This window comes from Chinchilla lanigera, unplaced genomic scaffold (genome assembly GCF_000276665.1).
Source record: "Chinchilla lanigera isolate Chin_1 unplaced genomic scaffold, ChiLan1.0 scaffold00010, whole genome shotgun sequence".
NCBI lineage: Eukaryota > Metazoa > Chordata > Mammalia > Rodentia > Chinchillidae > Chinchilla > Chinchilla lanigera.
Window position 1 is genome coordinate 16,692,680 of NW_004955411.1, and position 20,168 is coordinate 16,712,847.

The 20,168-nt window shown below is 39.2% G+C and overlaps 1 protein-coding gene across 6 annotated transcripts in view; it reads right to left on the minus strand.

Annotated features, from left to right (window-relative positions):
- Bach2 (BTB and CNC homology 1, basic leucine zipper transcription factor 2) overlaps window positions 1–20,168 on the minus strand; it is a 339,814-nt gene that overhangs the window by 85,134 nt on the left and 234,512 nt on the right. For 5 of the 6 annotated variants that reach the window (XM_005377763.2, XM_013510775.1, XM_005377762.2 and 2 more), the window contains 2 exons: window positions 4,514–4,645; window positions 129–383 (listed from right to left, as the gene is read on the minus strand). In XM_005377763.2, coding sequence (XP_005377820.1) covers window positions 129–371 — 243 coding nt within the window. In that variant the 5' untranslated portion in view covers window positions 372–383; window positions 4,514–4,645. The remainder of the gene's footprint in view (window positions 1–128; window positions 384–4,513; window positions 4,646–20,168) is intronic. The other variant, XM_013510777.1, reaches the window with a different exon arrangement.

The window sequence follows — 20,168 nt, forward strand, 5'->3', positions numbered from 1 at the left end:
CCGCAAGCCTAACATGTGGGTGACTTAGATAGCAATGTGGCACAGGGCGCACTTCCTAGCTCCTCTCAGTCTTCTGTAAGTCAATAAACCTCCTTTAACAACCACACAAACCAACTAAATTACCATACCTCTTCAGGCAAACTGACCACCAAGTCATTTTTTGTCTGTCCAACCAGTGCCTGCCAGAAGTATTCACTGCACGCAGCCAGCACAGCCCGGTGGGCTCGGAACTCCTTCCTCTCCACGATCAGAGTCACGTCACAGAGAATATCCTTTTTCCGCTGGTCATTGAGGCCCAGGAGGATGTTGGTGCAGTGGACTGTGGACTCATACACATACATGGGGGAGTCAGGCTTCTCATCCACAGACATGCCGTTCACACCCTAAAAGAAAGAAAGGCTGAGTCACCACTAGTCTCAGTCACAGAGAGAAGGCGAGAAAAAACATCCCCGCTCCTGAGTCCCACTGCCACGAGCCGGGCAGGAAGGTGCAGAATTGCCAATCAGCACATTCATGGTCCGTTAACATAATGAGGTCAGAAAACGTATCTGGAAAGTCAAGTTTGATGAGTGTCTTGCTATCCTTTTCACTCACTGAATTCATTCACCCCTTGGTAACAAAGCCAGACCTTTTAATGAAACACTTAAAACACTCAATATAAACACACAACACACACACACATTTTAGAACATGTAGTTTTGATCTCGTTAGGAGGCTGAAACAGAACTTTCACATACAAATAGCTACAATTTAAGTACTAATTGAGATTTGTGCTAGGAGGAAATGAAGCATTTTGAAGTGTCTGAAATGCTGTTTTGATGAAGTACCTGTAAGTTTCCAAGTTGAAGTCTGACTAAGATGCCAAGTACAGTAAGCATCTAATCACAGTGCACAATTTGACAGGTGAACTACACTGTATGCACACTAATGCATGCACGCAGTCAGCTGTTGTATCTGCTTCCTGTTGTATCTTCCACCTCAAGACAAAGCACAACCAACACAGTGCAACTGTTGCTTGGCCAACAGATGTGCAGTGGTGCTGTTATGACTCCAGCACCAAGACTGATGGGAATCCTCTTTAAGGAAACAATTTATCACAATAGGAGTCATAAAGAGGTGTATTCATAATGAGGGTTACATTTATAAAAGTCTTCTTCACTTCCTAGCTCCTCTTAAATGTATCATTTATCGCTCCTCTTAAAAAGTATCATTTAGCCAGGTGTTGTGGTGCATGCCTGTAACATCAGCACTCAGGAGGCTGAGGCAGGAGGAATGTTGTGAGTTCGAGATCAGCCTGGGCTACAAAGTGAGTCCAAGGCGACCTCAAATGCATAGCAAGACCCTGTCTAAAAAAAAAAACAGTATCATTTACAGATACTATTTTTCTTGCCTTAAACTTGCTTAAATTAAAAATCAATTTAAAAAAACACGTCAAATCTATTGGCATAGAATTGTGTATATCTTTGTATTTTCCTTTGAATATTTGTAAAACCTGTACTGATGTCTCCTCTTACATTCCTCATACTTGGAAATTTGTGTCTTCTGTTTTTTTTTTTTTTCTTTCCTCTCTCATCAGTCTCACTGGAGGTTTATTTATATTTTCAAAGAACTGAGTTTTGGTTAAGTTGATTTTCTTTGTTTTCTGTTTCACTGATTTCTACTTCATTGCTTTCTATTTTCATTGTTATGTGCTTTATTCTGCTAACACTGGATTTAATTGCCCCCTCCACCATTTTCCTAAGGCATGAGTTGAACTCATTAATTTAACATCTTTTCATCTTTTCTAACACCAGCTTTATTTGCTAGAAATTTCAGGCTAAGTACTGCTTTACCAGTATCTCACACATTTTGAAACGCTGAATTTTTAGTTTTAGTCAGCACAGAGTTCTTATAAATTTTGCTGTTGGTTTTTGCCTTGATGTATAAGTCATCTATAAATGTGATATTTAGCTTCTAAATATTAGGGGGAGTTTCTTTTCTTTTTTTTTTTTTCCCCTAGTACCGGGAATCGAACTCACAACCTCGCACTTGCCAGGCAGGCGCTGTGCTGCTGAGCTAAATCCCCAGCCCCAAGGGGGAGTTTCTAGATAACTTTTTGTTATTGTTTTTAACTCAATTCCATTGTGGTCAGAGAGCAAATTTTGTATGACTTTAATTGTAGACTTATTTTATATCCCAGAATAGCTTTGTCTGGCAAAATATTTCATATGTACTAAAAAGAATGCATATTCTGAAGCTGGTCGAAGTAATTTGTAGAATGTCACTTAGGTTAAGTCATATGATGAGTGAATTATTTATATCTTTTCTGATTTTTTGTCTATAGGTTCTATCACATATTGAGAAGGAACACTAAAATCTCTATCACTGTAGGTTTAAATCCTGTTATTACTGCATATATATTTAGATTTTAATTTTCTCTTGGAGATATTTTTGTATCTCTATAATCTTTTAATTCTTGGGAATATTCTTTGCTATGAAATCGACTCTCTCTGATATTAATATAGCCATTATAGTTTTTGCTTAGTATTAGTTTTCACAGAATAACTTCTTCATTCTTATCCTTTCAATTGTTTTAGTGTATAAAGCGTGCTTCTTGTAGGCAGCATATCATTGGTTCTTGCATTTAAAAAACAAATCTGAGCTCTCTGACTTAAACTTCTGTTGCTTAGACAATTTAAGTTCAATGTCTGTTGACTTATTTGAATTTAAATGTGCCATTTTGTACTTGTTGTCTATTTGCCCCATCTGTGTTTTGTTCTTGTTCCTCTCATATTCTGAATCCTACTGTAATAACTGAAGATTTTTAAATGATTCAATTCCTGTCTTTTATTGGTATGTGGCTTTGGGATTTTACTGGTTGCTTCACGATTCATTATATATATATATTTTAAACCACAATATACCTTCAGGTGATATTATACCACTTCATGTTGAGTACAGGAAGCTTAAAATGCTTAAAATGGAGAAATACTTTTATTTCTCTTTTCCTGGCCTTTCCACTACTCTTTTTTTTTTTTTTTGGTTTTTCTCCGGTACCGGGAACCGAACTCACGACCTTGCGCTTGCCAGGCAGGCGCTTTTTGCCGCTGAGCTAAATCCCCAGCCCCTGACCCTAGATTGGATGACAGGAAGTTTAAGGGAACGTTTAGCCCTCTTTAAACCATGAGAGTAACAGCCACCACTCCTCCTGGTGTCTTCCCTAGCTAGAACATGGACAGAAGGTGAAAGTGGGGAGGAGTTTCCCACCAAGGCGATTGTGGAGCCATTCTGAAGGCTTTCAAGTCCTCCCCCAGGGAAAGGAGCAGCCAGTTTGGCCACTCCCCACTGAGTGGAGGCCAGCTGCCCTGTGAGTGACTGCTGGCCCTTCTCCACTCTCCTGGTGGGCCTGCGCTCACTTTGAAGTGTAACGGGGACCTGCCTCTCTCCCACAGTTTCCCAGGGTGCTTTTCCAGATCTGGAGGATTTGCCTGGGGGGAATGTAGGAGAGGGTCTCCTTTCAGATCCAGGTGAGAAAGTCTTAGTGCTCTTTTGATGTGAAGGGGAGGATCCTCCTTTATGGCCAAAGAGCAGAGTAAGCAATATAAAATAGTACTTAGCCAAGTCAGTGACTCATGGGCCAAAGAATTCATAGCTTTTAGCACCGGAGAGCTACTGGCCTGGTACTTCAACGCTAGGTCAAGCAAGACCTGGGAACCCTGGTTTCCTGTTTATAGAGACTACTGTTTATTTTGTAGATTCTTTGTATGTGTATGCTTTATAGTGCCCACTTGTGACATTACAAAGATAAAAAATACTGCTTTGTAAAAATTTTCCAAAATAATAGAAGTATGTAACCCTTACAGTATTAGCATTTGCCAGGTACTGTTCTACATTCCTTATGTATAGAAATACTCATTTAATCTTTTTTTTTTTTGGTTTTTCTCCTGTACCGGGAACCGAACTCACGACCTTGCGCTTGCCAGGCAGGCACTTTTGCCGCTGAGCTAAATCCCCAGCCCCTCCACTACTCTTGTTATGCATTTTTACTCATACAGATGTTAAAATTCCACTTTAAGTGGGACATGTTGGTGAATTCCTATAAATCCCAGAACTCTAGGAGTCTGAGGCCAGAGGATCACAAATTCGAGCCTAGTTGGGGCAACTCAGTGAGAACCTTGTGAACAAAATGCAGGAGATGTATCTTAGGGCTTGGGTTCATTCCTTAGTGAAACAAAACACCTCCACACTACATTTTAAAATTTTTGTTAGACAGTCAATTATCTTTTGCAAAGATTTAAATCCTTCTGCTGAAAGGCCTTTAACATTGCTTGCAGTGTAGGGATGCTAATGATTCATTCTATCAGCTTTTGCTTCTCTGAAAAAAATCTTACTGCCTTCACTTTTGGGAATTATCTTTGTGGGACATAGATTTTAGATTTACAGTTTTCCTCCCTTTTCTTTCAGCACTCTGAAAGATGTCATTCCATGTTCTTTTTGCTTGTATTGTTTTCATTGAAAAATCTGTCATCCTTACCTTTGTTCTCCTGTGTGTAATGTTTTTTTTCCTTCTCTTGCGTTTAAGATTTTCTCTGTCACTTTTTTTGGAGCAATTTGATTACGATGTGCCTTGGTATAGTTTCCCTCATGTTTCTGGAGCGTCTTGGATCTGTGGGTGTATAGTTTTCATCAAATTTGGAGAAAGTCATCACCTTAAAAATATTTTTGCCACATATTTTTTTCTATCTCCTCCCATACTCTCCTTAAGGCAGTTCAGTTAGGTATATATTAGAACACTTGAAGTTGTACCAGAGCTCACAAAGTTCATTTTTCAGTTTTTGTATTCACACTTAAGTTCATCAAATTTTTCTTCCATATTATCTGTCAATAATGACTTTGCATATAACTTTTATATCAGAGACTGTGGTCCTCAGCTGAGAGGTCCAATTTAGGTCTTTTAAGATTTCCTCCTCATCCTTGCCTCAGAAAGTCAATCATTCCTCCAACCTCCTCACATTTAGAATAAAGTAATAATAACAGTAACTCAGTGACTAGGAATCTTCTGGTAAATTTCTTATTATCTAGTAAGGAGAAAAATAATTTCTATTCTGTCTTGTTAGTCTTTCATTTCTTAGAATGTTTCCAGTATTTTATTATCTCCCACACAGGGTCTAAATTTTGATTTATTTTCTCCATTCTTAATTCTGAAATTGTTGCTCTTCCTCTTATCACACTGTTTTTTCATTTGGTCTATAAAATGTATTGTTTCAGAAAATCATGATAGGGTGAAGGTAGCAGATAACACTCAAAACTGGACAGAACAATTAATGTTCTAGGACACAGGTGATATGCTTAATTAATTGAAAGTAGATTTATAAGGGACATCTCATTTTTTCCATTTTACTTATGAGTAATACATGTTAATGTACCAATACCATGACAGAAGCTTGCTATGAAGAATACAAAGCCATAAATTTTTGAATGCAACATGAAATGAAGAAAATAAAAAGAGAAATGAAAGTAAAGTACGGTGGATTCAGCTGTAGCACCGACCAGATTTGTGGATTTGGATAGGTTGCCTAACTTTCTCGGGCTTTGCTTTCATGTTTGTAAAATGAAAAATATGGGCCAGAAGACCAGTAATGTTCTTACAGATCTATAATTTTATGAGTCTAAGAGTCTATAAAAGAATATATGATTTATTTACCCAATTTTATTGTTGTGGATGCCGCATGACTTAACAAAACTGTCTCTACAGAGCTAGTTGCAGGGAATGGGGTGGATACCATGTAAAGATACCAAAGCATTTTAGGAAAAAAGCAGATTCCAACCCCTGCTCTATATACATTCCAAGTAAAAAGATCTGTTTGAATGAATCATGGTATTCCCATGGAAAGAACAAGTACCCTTAAGCAAAATAATCTTTAAGAAATAGGAATCCAAGCCTAGGAGGACATTTTAACACAATATGTACAACCATGCTGTTAGCTTTTTTAGTCTTTAACGCAGAGATTTATTCTGGGAGTCACAACTGAGCAAGGACATATAAATTAAAACAGTACATCATCCTGGAACATGTTCCACTGAAGTGTGAGTGGAGGCTCAACCACCTTGTAACAGCAATAGACACAAGGGTGCTTCGCCAGGCAGGGGCAGTCATTAATAGTGGTAAGGCAAGGCAGTGTGCAGACTATCAGATTCTAGGTCACAAGCAACACTGAGCTCTTTCTTGTATCTCAGTCAGCCTCTATATTCTGCTAATAGGGCAAGTTTGGGAAAATAAGGGAGATGTGGCTGTATATACAGTTCAAGATGATGAAGTAGGGTATGACAGTCACATAAACATGGATATCTGCTCTTTTGGCTAAACCTTCCAGAGAGTTTCAGAAAATATTTAAACAGTATTAATTCTGCTCAACAAAGAATATTATCTGAGCTGGGCATGGTGGCGCACACCTGTAATCCCAGCACACGGGAGGCTGAGGCAGGAGGATCGTTGTGAGTTTGAGACCAGCCTGGGCTACAAAGTGAGCTCAAGGCAAGCCTGAACTGCACAGTGAGACCCTGTCTCAAAAAAGACCAAAAAAAAAAAAAAAAAAAAGAATATTATCTGAAATCTATCATTATCTGAAGTTCCTGCCAGGTTTAGTCTGTCTAAGGATTTTCTTGATTTTATTATATTATTCTTTCTTTCTAGCATGCCAGTTCCACTCTCTTTCTTTTGGCATTCCAGTTTCTGTTGAGTCCTGTGACACCTTCTCCTAGAGACCCCTTGTTATAGTTTGTTTCTGGATGTCCCCTCAAAGCCTCATGTAGTCATGGGGAGGGTGGGCTTTTCAAGAACAGTGTGTTAAACGTGGATCTTTTGTTTTCGTGCTTCACCTCAGGAAACAGAATTACAGTGTTTCTAGCTTGACTCAGCAGGGTGCCAGGGTCCTCACTTTGTAAACATCCTCATCCTGTGCAAGAGGACACAGAGACGGTGTGAGTGCTACACCCACCCTAGGCAAGTAGCCTGCATACAACATAAGAAGGAAAAGGGGCTTGCTTTCCCTTTTTGCTCTTGTTGCTTTTGCAGTCTTCCACCACCATGAATGGCTGCCCTTCTGCCATGCCACCCTGCCTTGGAGCCAACTGATTATGGACTAAAACCTCTACAAACTGTGAGCTACAATAAACCTTCCTTCCTTAACTTTAGGTGTCAGGAATTTTGTCTCAGCAATGAGAGAAAAGTAACTAAGACAGCCCTCTTCAAACATCGTTGTTTCTATAGCCCGTCCTATTCTCTAGTTATGATGCGTGCTTGTCTGTGAATTCCTCCAGTCTGTATGTTTCGACCAACCAACATCAAAGTGAGTTATGCTTCTCCTATCACAATATGAGATATTTTAAAACCTGCTTTACTAATATTTATTAACATTTTTCACCCTAGTACAGAAAATCCTCAGCTCTTCAGCAGGACTCATGGGATCTAAGAATGAAATACTTTATAGTATAGTGAGTAACAGAGCCCAGAATAGCATGTAGGAGTCTGACAGTCAGTCTTTAAGCATTAGACAATGTGTTAAATATGTAGACATTAGCTGAAATCAGATTGTAAGAAAGCTTTCCAAAGGTTCTGATTTGGGTTTTGGCTGGATCTCATTCTTCTTTCCGTAGGCCAAAAACCCCAGCTGCACATGTACATACATACATACTCCAATAATTTGATCATATGGTTCAGCAGTAAAAGTTAATTACTATTATTTTATCATGGTATGTTCATCTCCTCAAACCGATATCAATCAGAAGTACAGTATTAATGAATGGAGACTCATTCATTAAGTCATTCACTCTTCATTCATTATTGGGTCATGTTCAGAATTCAAAATGTCTAACAATTCTGAAGGTAAAAGTATAAATCAAAAAGTTAAAAAAAAATCCACAGTGGAAAATCTGAAAAGCTGTAATTCACAAAAAAGTAGAATGTTAAGTTTTATAGACAACCTGTCATGTCTAGAATGCTTCAGATGAAAAGAATTGAATATGCTTTGCAGGTAATGAAAAAGACCAAATTATAAATCATTTCATTTGAAGTTTCAACCACACTTCTCCCAGAAACAGTGCATTAAGTAAATACTTCTGTGAATCAAGCACTAAATTATCTAGTAATTGCTGAGTAAATTTCTGCTTTTATCAAGCATTCTTCTTCCTCAAAGGTATTTACTATAAATCCATAAGGGTAGTTTTTACAAAAGAAAGTTATCAAGACTATAGGACTTTTAAGACTCTGCAGTGCTGTTAAAATTACTCAGTTACCACTTTTGCATTGGGAACACTTTTAAACTGCATCAAGACTCAAACTTCTTACTTAAAGTGGAAAGCAATCCAATTTCAGTACTTCGTAATGGAAAACTGTGCTTGTCACTTAATGTTGCTAATGCCTTAGATAGCTAAAGTAAGGGTCTGACATGGAGCAGCTAAAACGTTTAGTGTTCTTTATTTACTCAAACACTCCATCTGTGTGCCTACTAGTTAGTGCCAAGGGAACTGAAATTTAAGGCTGCTGTTAGGAGGAAGCACTTGCAATCGTATCATCAAATCCTTAATAGCTCTGAATGGTTCTTGTACTTCAGCATAAACTTCCATTTTCCTTGACCTTTCAGGAGGAAGTTCAACTTACTGAGATAGTTCGTGACAATGTTTTTTACTGCATAATTGAAAAATATCTAAAAAATTTAAAAAGGGGACAATGAATAATAAATTCTACTTATTTTTGCTAAATTTCTGGTTGATGTAATTGCTTAACTTATTCCTTTATGCAGACCAAAATAAAAAGTGACCATATATAAAAATATACAGTAAGAAAGTAGTGACTACTGCTAGCACTTGCTTCTATACTTAAGTATAAACTGAATGCAGAAGGAGGGTTTGCTACAGAAGCTGAGCTGAAAGAACTATTAGAATTCTGGCAGCAGACCATATATAGTGGTGATCTAAATGTAACAAATAATTAAGGATATATTAGATAGCCACCAGATTGGAAAAAATTAAAAGGTTTTACAACACTACTAAGTGTTTCTGAAGATGAAAAGTGACAGCAGTTGTCTATTGATAGTTGGTTCAGCCTGTTGGATGATAATGTGGCATTATCTATGGTAGTAAAGTTGAAGACTTGCATAGATTATAATCTAGTGATTCTATTCCTAGGTTACACTATATAGACACGCCCACATATCTGTAACAGGAATTCATGGCAGCTTTGTTCAAAATAACTCCCTACTAAAAGAAAATAATGTCTGTCAGTAGCAGAATGTGTAAATACACTGAGGTATGCAGTATTCATATATTCGTATCATGGAACAATACAAAGTAAATCAGAGCCACATGCAACAATATGGATGAATCTTACAAGTCTAATTTTGAGTACTAAGCTACAGAAGCAAGGCACATTGCTTGATTCTGTAGCTTAGTACTATTACGCTTAAAATGGGCAAAACAAACATCAGGAATACATATTGTTCTGAGTTGAACTACTTCCCAATGTGGTGGGCTTTGAAGGTAGGTCCTTTGGGAGGTGATGAGGTCAGGAGGACTTAGCTCTCATGAATGGGATTAGTGACTTTGTAGGAGACTGTCCTCTCTCTACCATGTGAGGACAGAGTAAGATGACAGATGTCTATAAACCAGGAAGAGAGCTCTCAGAAGAACCTGAGCCTCCCGAAACTCTGGTTTCAGATTTTAAACTATGACACTGTGAGAAACACATGCTTGTTGTTTAAGCCATCCAGTATGGCACTTTGTTATAGCAGCCTGAGTTGACTAAGACACAAACGTAATAAAACTTTAAAGAAAAAGCTCAGAATACAGGTTCCCTTTGAGTGGTGAGTACTGTCATTGGAAATGGGCACTGAAGCATCTCAGAGTGTTGTGTCAGCAATGATTTTTCTGTCATTTTTTGAGACTTGCTATGTAGTGCAGGCTGCCCTTGAACTCACTATATAGCTCAAGCTGGCCTCAAACTCAGTGCAGTCCTCCTGTCTCAGTCCCCTGAGTGCTGGGATTACAGGAGTGTACTGCCATGCCTACCAATGATGTTCTTTTTTTTGACTTGGGTAACAGTTTTACTTTGTGTTAAATTATACATTTGTTTTAGGCACTGTTCTATATCTACATTATTTTTCATTAAAAAAACAAAAAATCCAATTCTCTCCAAATTAAAGATTATAACAAGGGGTTAACTCAAGTGTTAACAGAGAACCTGCCGCAGATTTTTTGACTTAGTTATGAAGGTCTTAGGGTGGACTTTCAGTTTCAAATGAAACACATCCACCCTCTAGCAGTGATGGCAAATCTTTTAATGATACAAACAGCCCGCTGTGGGATGCGTGCCATAGGTTCACCCCCATTCCTTATAGTCTACAGTTGATAATCAGACGGGTCCTTAAAGGTACCCAAACCTAATCACTTTCATGCTGTAAGTTTTCAGTAACAATCTATACAAAAATGTGCTGAATACAGGGACAAAGACTATTTTCAGAGATCTCACGCTTTCTTCTTTCTTTGTTATTGCAGCCTGAGTTGACTAAGACACAGACAAAGGTAATAAAGCTGTAAAGAAAAAGCTCAGAATAGAGGTTCCCTTTGAGGGGTGAGTACTGTCATTGGAAATGGGCACTGCAGCATCCAACCAAACCACTTCATGAATCTCTATTTCCTTATTTATAACATGAGGAAATAAGTGACCTCCATGGTAGTTTTAATTCTAATTTTTGTGGTCCTATGAAAGTACAAGAACTTTAGGGAAAGTCTGGCAACATCAGCTTTTCCAACGATAGGTCTGAAAAGACTTTGTTTTAGGAAGTTAGAGATGCTTAAAAGAACATAGCTGACTTGAGGGGAAAATGCTATCGTATAACTTTTGAGGGAGATAGAGAGACGAAGATTCACCTAATAAAAGAGCGAACTTCCTCCCTACTAAATGAACTCAGCCTGAGGGGCTGGGGATTTAGCTCAGCGGCACAGCACCTGCCTGGCAAGTGCAAGGTCGTGAGTTTGATTCTCGGTACCGGGAAAAAAACCAAAAAAGAAAAAAAAAAAAAAATGAACTCAGCCTGAAGGATAGATGAATCCAAAGCCAATTTTCACATACCAATGGACCATGGAATCTACTGGTAGTGAGCAATGGTTTAACATTTTGCTCTCTGCCCATCCTTAAAGTGCTTTGGTGCACAGGACAGAGTCTCTCTCAGAAGCCATTCAAAGCGTGTAGTAATAGAATCAGGCAGGGCGTCTGTCCTCTTCTCAGGTCTTCACTGAGCAATGCCAGGTGAGACAAAACTGTTCAGGGGCCAGGGAGAAGGCTACTGATTGCTTTTGAAAATAACATGGTCCATAAACTGTCACCTCAAAAAGAGATGAAGGAATTTGATGCCCTAACCTCACTGTGTGAAAGAGACTCCAGGCCAGGCTACCAAGATGCACAATACTGTTAGTGGTGGCCAGGGATGGTGGGGGTGTGGGTATGGGCAAGGGAGATGGGAGAGCAGAGAGGGAGTGTGGAACTGCGAATGGGCAGGTTACAAGCAGCGAGTGACTTCTGGTCTGCTTTTTTATATTTTTGAGGTTTGCTATGGCTCTTTTGTGGTAACCCCTCAATTAAGGGTGCAACTCATCTACTCTTCTGGAGTACGTCATTTTCTACCCTTGATAAGTTTCCTCTTCTATATTGTCACTTCCAGTTTGTCTCCAGTGTTACTTCTTTGTATCTACGTTCTCCATTTATATTCACTTCTCAGACACCCATCTCTGTTTTCTATTAGCATTGCCTCATGCCTATTAACAGTTAGAGGACAGGGAAAAGTCATTTCTTTTCTGCATTTTTCTTTATCAGGGCGTCTGTGTGAAATACTCCCTCCCAGGGTCCCCTTTCCTCTCCTAGCCAGAGAAATATTACCCTAGAGCTTTATGCTGCTAATGTGAGAAGAAATTGTGAACAGTGATTAGGAGACTAAATGAGGGTGGTGGAACCTATTTACTTCATTAAGGTTCCTTCGGGGAAAATGAGAGAATGAGAAACTGAGAGATAAGGGTTAATGCTAAAAGAATAAAAGATCCATTTGACTCAGAGCAATCTTCAGTCTGCCTGGATTCTATCAGACACCCTTCTCCATGGGGAAATCATTACAGAGAAATGACATGCAAAGTGCGCCATAAAGCATCTGAGTCAAACCAGAGGGAGGATGACTCAACGGATCATTTTACATTTTAATAGAAGGCGCTGCGGATTTGTACCCAGTGCACAGTTCAACACAAGGCTCGCAACTCCTCCCCAAAACTTCTTTATCAGGTAGGAGGGGAGTTCCCAGAACCTGACAGAAATTATTCTGTCTTAGAAAAGAACCAAGTCAAAACTCACAACAGAGAATCAAAGACTAAGAAAAGACAACAGATAGTCAAATGCAGACAGAAAGGGGAGACTGCAAGTCTGTTTGATTCCAACTTTAGCATTACTGTCAAACCTAGGACACAACCTGAAAAACTGAACTCAGTCATCAGCGGACTTCAAATCTGGTGGGAGAGGAGGGGAAGAAGAGGGAAAAAGAGAAAGAAGGAGGAAAAGAAGGAGGAACAGGAGAGCACAAAAAACACTTAAAAGCTAAAATTAAATCATTCCGTTTTCCTCAAATCAGTTTCAAAAGATTTTCTCACGATAAGTACTGTCTGAAGATTGCCCACTAGGTCAGTTACAAAGGTGGGTTAGGGTTTCTATGAGAATTCAAGAACTGCTATCAGTAACAACAAGGTTTCTCACTTTTCTGGGCTAGTTACTGCTTGCAGGTAATAATCTGTGTATGTGTGAGGACCATCTTTGGATACACTTTTTGACGGAAAAGTCTGCCTGTACATAAAGAGTATCTATAGCTAGGCAGCTATTTATCCTTGCAATCTCTACCTGCCTGGGCTCCTGAGAGGACATGCTGCTTATAGGTGGGAAACAGAAATGAATTACTGAGGACTGGCAAAAGACACAGCCTTTACAGAAAATGTCCTTCATAAAAGGAAACTTGCTTTTTTCATGTATTGGGGTCTTGTGGACAACATGATTCTGTTCTGAAATATCACCATCTCTGCAGCCATCTCTGCAGGGCTGCAAGAAGGACTGGGTGAGGTTTAGATTGCACGATGGTTCACCTGGTAACTAAGAAAATCAAGACTCAGCACCAAAGACAGGCAGCCTCCAGTTGGCACAGAGATATTTTCTGGTTCAAGGTTCAATGAGGTAGTGTTTTAAGAAAGGTCTGTGAATTTCCACTGAAGTCTGGCAACTCCTACTCCTGGTTTTTTTCTATTGAAAAATGATTAAAATCATGAGGCTAAGACCATTATTGGTCAGCAGTTTGATGAATTCTGCATAAGGTTATAAAAAGACTTAGACCATCTGTCACCACACAGGAGGTCAAATGGAGCTGGAAAATTAACACACAGGTGAAGGCTCTCCTGGGAGTATGTGGAGAAAGTGGGAGGTCAGTGAAGAAGGACGGGGGAAAACAGAATGTGCCCGGAGCTTTCCAGGTCCCTGTCCTGTCCTTGGCAGCTTCTCGCATGATGAATATTATTACCAAAAGACAATGACACATTTGCCTCGCGACACTGCGCATGCTGTTTAAAATACAAATTGTCTTTCATGCCTGTCCCACCACCACTCACACATACCATTCTACTTCAGAGAGGTAAAATGCTCTGGATAGAGCAAAGTGTATCAAAGAAGAGATTATTTTCTAATTTGTTTGTTTAAAAAGTCAAAATTTGGGGCTGGGGATTTAGCTCAGCGGCAAAGCGCCTGCCTGGCAAGCGCAAGGTCGTGAGTTCGGTTCCCGGTACCGGAGGAAAACAAAAAAAAAAAAAAAAAAAAAAAAAAAAGTCAAAATTTCATGGCCACAAAGGCAGAAAATATCACCTCCTCAAATGGGAATGGGCTGGACGAGGCCCTTTGGCCAGGTGGTGGAGAAAAGCAGAACCGCATGGGGAAACATTGAGGGGGGAAGCTGCTTAGCACTTTCTTGACTCTACGAAGTACACAGCCACTGCTCGTTTTGCCCTCCCTCTCTCGACAGAGGGCTTCCATTTGAATCTTGATCTCCTACTTCTCAGCTGTCAGGCTTTGAGCACATTAATTAACCTTGGTCTTCCATTTATAAAAAGCTTATGAAGATTAAATGACATCCAACAATAAATATTTAGGGCATTCTTTATTTTACAGTGAACACTCTGTAAATAAAACACTATTATGCAATGATAATGATATAAATGATATAAATTTGCAAGTCTACACATGTTAAGAATTTCTTATACTGAAGAAAACCTGGACAGCACCAAGAAGGATGTTCGTTTTCAATTGCCAGATTCATCTGCTTAAACCTGGGAAAGGCCAACTTCCTTAATTTCCATCCAATGCCTGAGAGACAGCGATGGGAGAAGATGTGGGTTCTTGTGCTCTCTGGCAATCAACCATGACATCACTTCAGCCTCCCTTCCAAAACAGCCCACAGTGACCATGAGGGTCAGAGAAACCAATGGATCTGAAAGCTCTCTGAGAAGTATAAAGTACTCCGCTTGCATTAGGAATTATTTTCTCCACCATTTGGCTGATTTTGCACATAATTATATCAAGAATGTCTGCTCTTACAGGCATTTAACCCTGATATATTTCTCTCTTATGCTAACGAAGGTACAGGGCATATGGGGGAATTGTATTGATTCCCATTTAATAACTTTTCCTAAAGATTCTACCCCTTCTTATTTGTTCAAACTGTGTGCTTTGAATATTCCACCTTCTTGTTCCAGGTTCTTTTTTTTTCTCAGATACCTTCTGCACAAATCAGAACCCTCTTTCATCATGAGAAGCAGTATCCTGAGTAGAGACAAGAAAGTTCTGGAGCCAGCATGACTACATTTGAATGGTAATTATGTTGCTGCCTCAGACAAACATGTAAGCTCTCTACAAAGAATGCTTGGCTGAACTCAGCTGTCATATAAGGCAAGTGATTTAGTACACAAATATACAAAATGTTTGGAATAATTCCTGGAGCATAGCAAGCACTCACTAAATACTACACACATTCATGGCTCAGAAAGACCAGGTAGTGTAATGGTTATGAATACAGGGTTAGGAGGCAGACTGCCTGGCTTTGAATTCTGGCCCTGCCACTCACTAACAGTAAAACCTTGGGGAAGATGCTTAACTTTTATTTGCCTCAGTTTCCCAATCTGTACAAAGTGGGTATGATACACCTATCTCACAAAGTTGTGAGGAATAAAATAACCTACATTTTTGTTCATTAATTCATTAGTTCATTCATTCAACATATAGTAAGTGGTTGGTAAAATTAGCTCCTCTTTTCTTACCCTGCCAAATTATTCCATTCACTTTTAATTCCCACACTGACAACAGCTATTTTTTTTTTTTTTTGCCACGTTGACATTTCCTGGTTTTAGCTCTCTACCTAACTCAGACTTACCCAACTACCTTCCCACCTCTTGGAATTACCATACTTCCCAAATTGAACAGATATAGGGTAACTGGTGTGGGGCCAGAAATCCAGAAATCAGCTTTTTTTCCCCTTCTGTAGTGATGTCTGAACCCAGTAGTTTTGCCCTGGTGGGACTTGAACTTGTGACCTCCTGCCTCAGCCTCCTCAGCACTGGAATTACAAGTGCATCATTGCACCTGGCCATAAATCAGCATTTTAACATTCATGGAAGCTGACCTAAAGAACTCCACAAACTGGCCATCCCTGCCCTGCTAATTCCCATAGCTGGCTGGTGATTTGGATAGCCTTAGTTTGAAATAAAGAGAAAATCAGTCTTCTGAGAGCCAGTCTTGGGATTTAAAAGTGATGGTTCCATTTCTGACCTTTTTTAGGTCATGGGTCAGATATCACCTGCTCAGGAAGGTGTCCTGATCAGTGTATTGAACCATACACCCACCTGCTATCCACACACCGTCTTTCCTTGATTTGTGTTTCTTCATTGTACTTATCATGTGATAGCATATGCTATATTTTAATTATTGTTTATTTTTCTCTCATAGGCAGGGATTTTTATCAGTTTTGTTTCCTGTGGAAGACCTAGAGCTTCTAAAGTGTTAGGTGCATACACAGTAGACAGTCAGTTCATATTTGGTAAGAAAATGAATGCAAAGTGTCTGTTCCCTTTCTTTCTGAGGTCTCTTTCCAATCTGATTCTTTATGCATCTTCCTACACTCTCTGGAGCTGTTTGACTTTCCTGGGCTGTAAAGTCACCTTGCCTATTTGTTTATCCGCAGGAAATTTAGTCCATTCTAAGCAATGCAAATGTTATATGAAACTAACGAAATGAGCTGCAAGTCAGGCAACCAAGAAACTGGAAAGGCACAAAAGCCACAGGAAAGGCTCAGACCGACACAGTGGCAGAAAAGATAGCACATGTAGAGTTTCTGAGTACAGGGGTCTTATGTGTACTTTATTTTTAAAGCTTTTGCTACTCAACTACTCACAAACCCTTACATGTATTCTTTATCCATTGTTGTATACAGCGTGGGCCCTGCAGAGCATATTTTGGGCGTTCTGCCCCCATAAATGCTTCCCTACTCCTGTTTCTGAAAGATAACTCAGATTTCCTTCCCATCGTGTTCACAGCCTCTGATCTCAAGCTGCCAAACAGAGGACCAATCATGCCCCCTTTCAACAGCACCCAACTCTCAGAAAATGACCAGCTAACAGGACCCTCAACTGTATCCTCAGGATGATGGCTTCAGTATGACAGAGCTAACTGACAGCACTGTGCAGGCCTGTGATACCCTGAGACCATACATGGCTGTGGATGGCCTGGCCTGGGATCCAGAAAGAATGGTGAGAGGGAGGCTTCTGATCTTCATTCCAAGGTCAGACAAGCATGAAGGCCATTGAACAACTCATCCTCTTATGCCACAGGAATGTGCTTTAGTTCTAATCACATTGGCCTGATGATGAATTCCTCTTTAACAATTTGTAATCTGGAACCATAAGACATCACAGCTAGTGCAACCAATATAAAAATAAAGCACTCAGGATCTTCTTGGGAATGTGGAGCTGCATTTGTACAGCGATCCCCAGGAAGAGTCCCCTGCAGATCACTTTCTGATCAGCTCAGAAAAGGACTGATTAAAAAACAGTACATGCACTGTCAAGTTCCCTGTTACAATGCCTTCAAAATTCTTCAGAAAGAAAAAAAGAAGATACTCATCTGTTTAAAAAAAATTGCATGTTTCTAAAGGAGAAACTTAAAAACCAGAAAGAAGTATCACCTTCTTTAAAAAAAAAATCAAATAGCACAGCAGAAGTTCACATGAAATGTCTAATAATGTTTCTTTTCAATAGAACTCAGGCTGCGTGAAAGACATTCTTGGATTCTGAGCTTTCCCTGGTTACCTAGGTTGCAGAGGGTACCAAAAGAGACTCACACCAGGAATTCTTCGTTAGAATGCCTGTCAAGGAAAAGTTCATAATCCCTTCGGATTTCAAATTCTATGTGTCAGTGAGGAGGAAATCCATTTAGTACTTTGGACAATTGGAAAAGAAGATTAAACCAGACTTTGTCTATAAAGATGTGCTACACTATGGGTTACACTCATCAAAGCAGAAAGAAATGGCTTTTAAGGCTGCCGTGCTGTTATTCCCTATCATATTGTGGTTATATGGAGACTGCTGGCTTAATTAGAATGGAAATTGATATACAGAGAAGCACTCCAAGGCTACCTAGTGTATCAACCTGCTATCCGTACCCAATGTTTAATTACTTAAATTTGGCCAGATTAGAAATCTATCAAGATCTCTTAATTATTTTTGTGTGCTCAGAGTTACTGCTTTCGTCTAAGGAAATGTGAAAAGCGGAAAGAATAATACACCACTTTAAAAAGCATTCCTATACAGATTGGACTAGATTCTTGGTCTTTACTGAATGATCATTACTTAGTTAATGAACTCAGCACACTGAACATTTTTCAGCCACCTGAAACTCCCAAGTATTGTGTGAGTTTTTGGCCAATTAATTATCAATTACAACATCATAAAACATTAGCACAAAAATAGGAATAATGAAATTTAATTATACATTATTCTTCTGAGTTGCTGCAAATACTATACAAGACTGATTCTGATTAATAATTCATTCAGCAATAAAGTATCAGGAAAGATAATTATGCAGTGCCACAATTCTCATACTGATTTCTATAATTACAGATTACAACAGTGTTAGCAATTTAAAAGGTTAGAGAGCTGTGATAATTTGCTATGTCATCCATGGCTATATTAATGTCTCTCTTTAAGCACCAAAGATAATTGAAAATATAATAATGGCCAAAATCAGATGGCTTGCCCATGCACTCCTTACCTGAAACATTTCCAGCCTAAGTACATTAGCAAAGTCAAGTTCTTAGTAATTAGCACTTTACATTATTTAAGTAAGTCCACTGCTCACATTCAGTTTATAGCTAATCAAAGGGTAACAATAACATAGGTGTATATAGCAAAATATACGAACATAGGAACATAGTTTATAGAAAAGTTACATGGATACACCATATTTAGTATGTAACACATCTGCTGTGACTATGAATACAAATATATGCAACCCTGTACAGCTGCCCTCTTTTTTTTGTACCAGGAATTGAACTCAGGACCTTGCATTTGCCAGGCAGGGGCTGTGCTGCTGAGCTATATCCCCGGCCCTTCCCTCTGATAATTAAACAATCCAAGAGACACAGAATGTAAGTTGAGTCTTTGTCCTTTGCATTACAATTGAGTAAATAGCACAAGGAGAGATACAAAGTTTATCCAATGACCATCTTTGGGTTGTTGATATACTGTACATACCAAAATATTCTTCCCTTTGAGTTCTGTTATACCCTGACACTGAAAAGAAATTCATGTTGCTAAGAATACTTACTCTCCTCTGCTTTCACTCACTGGGAAAAAACCTCAGTTAGAAACTGATAGCCTCTTCTCATAGTCAGTATATAAAAGAGTTTTCACCTGGGGATAAGTCCAAGTGAACTAAACATACGATTCCACAAATATAAAAAATCACTTTCTTCTCTGCTCTTTCTTCTTGATATTTTTAGAAGAGATTTATAAGACATATTGGCTTTACTCTCCCGAATGCCTTAAGTATCTGACTTCACATTCAACTAACAGGGAGAAACAGATGGAAAATTTGCTGGGACTATAAAATCTTAGGCATTATTTAAATGAGCTCCTTGCAGAGTCTTTTGTGTGCCTTGATTGGAGCTGGGCCCCTCCTGCTGGTGTGCCTGGGTCTGGATTCAAGATTTCATTAAAGCTCACCACCTAAGGAAAATGACAGAGGAAGACTGTGCATTCCAGTGGTAGAAGGGACTTGTAAATGACCTAACTGAATTCATGCTTTTTAAAACTGTGGAAATTAGGCTCAAAGATACTAATGTACTCAAGATCACAGGATCAACTGAAAACAATGGAGCCCCCAAGTGTGTATCACGTGAGGGTGGAAGAAGTCATTTTAACATTACAGAATCGCAGCTCTCCACTGTCTTTAAGTGAAAATAAAAATGAATTTCCTTTGACTCATGTGCACAATTATAAAAAAGGGTATTGTTTTCAGTGGTGCCCAGTCAGCTTTCTTCCTGGGCCACATGTAGGTGGCTGGCCCAAGACCATATGGTACGATATCACACTAAATATAAATTTCTGCTTCTCAAAGCTTTATTCCCAGTGCAGCAGTGAAGCAGGCTCCCTATATACCCTGGGAAATCTGTTGTTGGGTTCCGTAGGAGAGCCCTAGCAGACATAGTGCTCTCTGTTTCAAGTAGTGGACATAGAAACTTGAGACTGGACAAAAATGACAGGTGGAATGCTGGGCCCTGGTTTGCAAAGCCTTGTGCGGTTTTGCACTCTGAATTTTTTTCTAACATTTTCTCATGGAAGATTTCAAATGTATTGAAAAGTTTAATGAATTTCACAAGAAACAACTACTGTTCGAGCATCCTTAATCCAAAAATCCAAAGGTTTTTGAGCACTGATGTGATACAAGTAGAAAATTCTGGACCATAAAATTTTTATTTCGGGGCTGGGGATTTAGCTCAGTGGCAAAAGCGCCCGCCTGGCATGCGCAAGGTCGTGAGTTCGGTTCCCGGTACTGGAGAAAAACCAAAAAA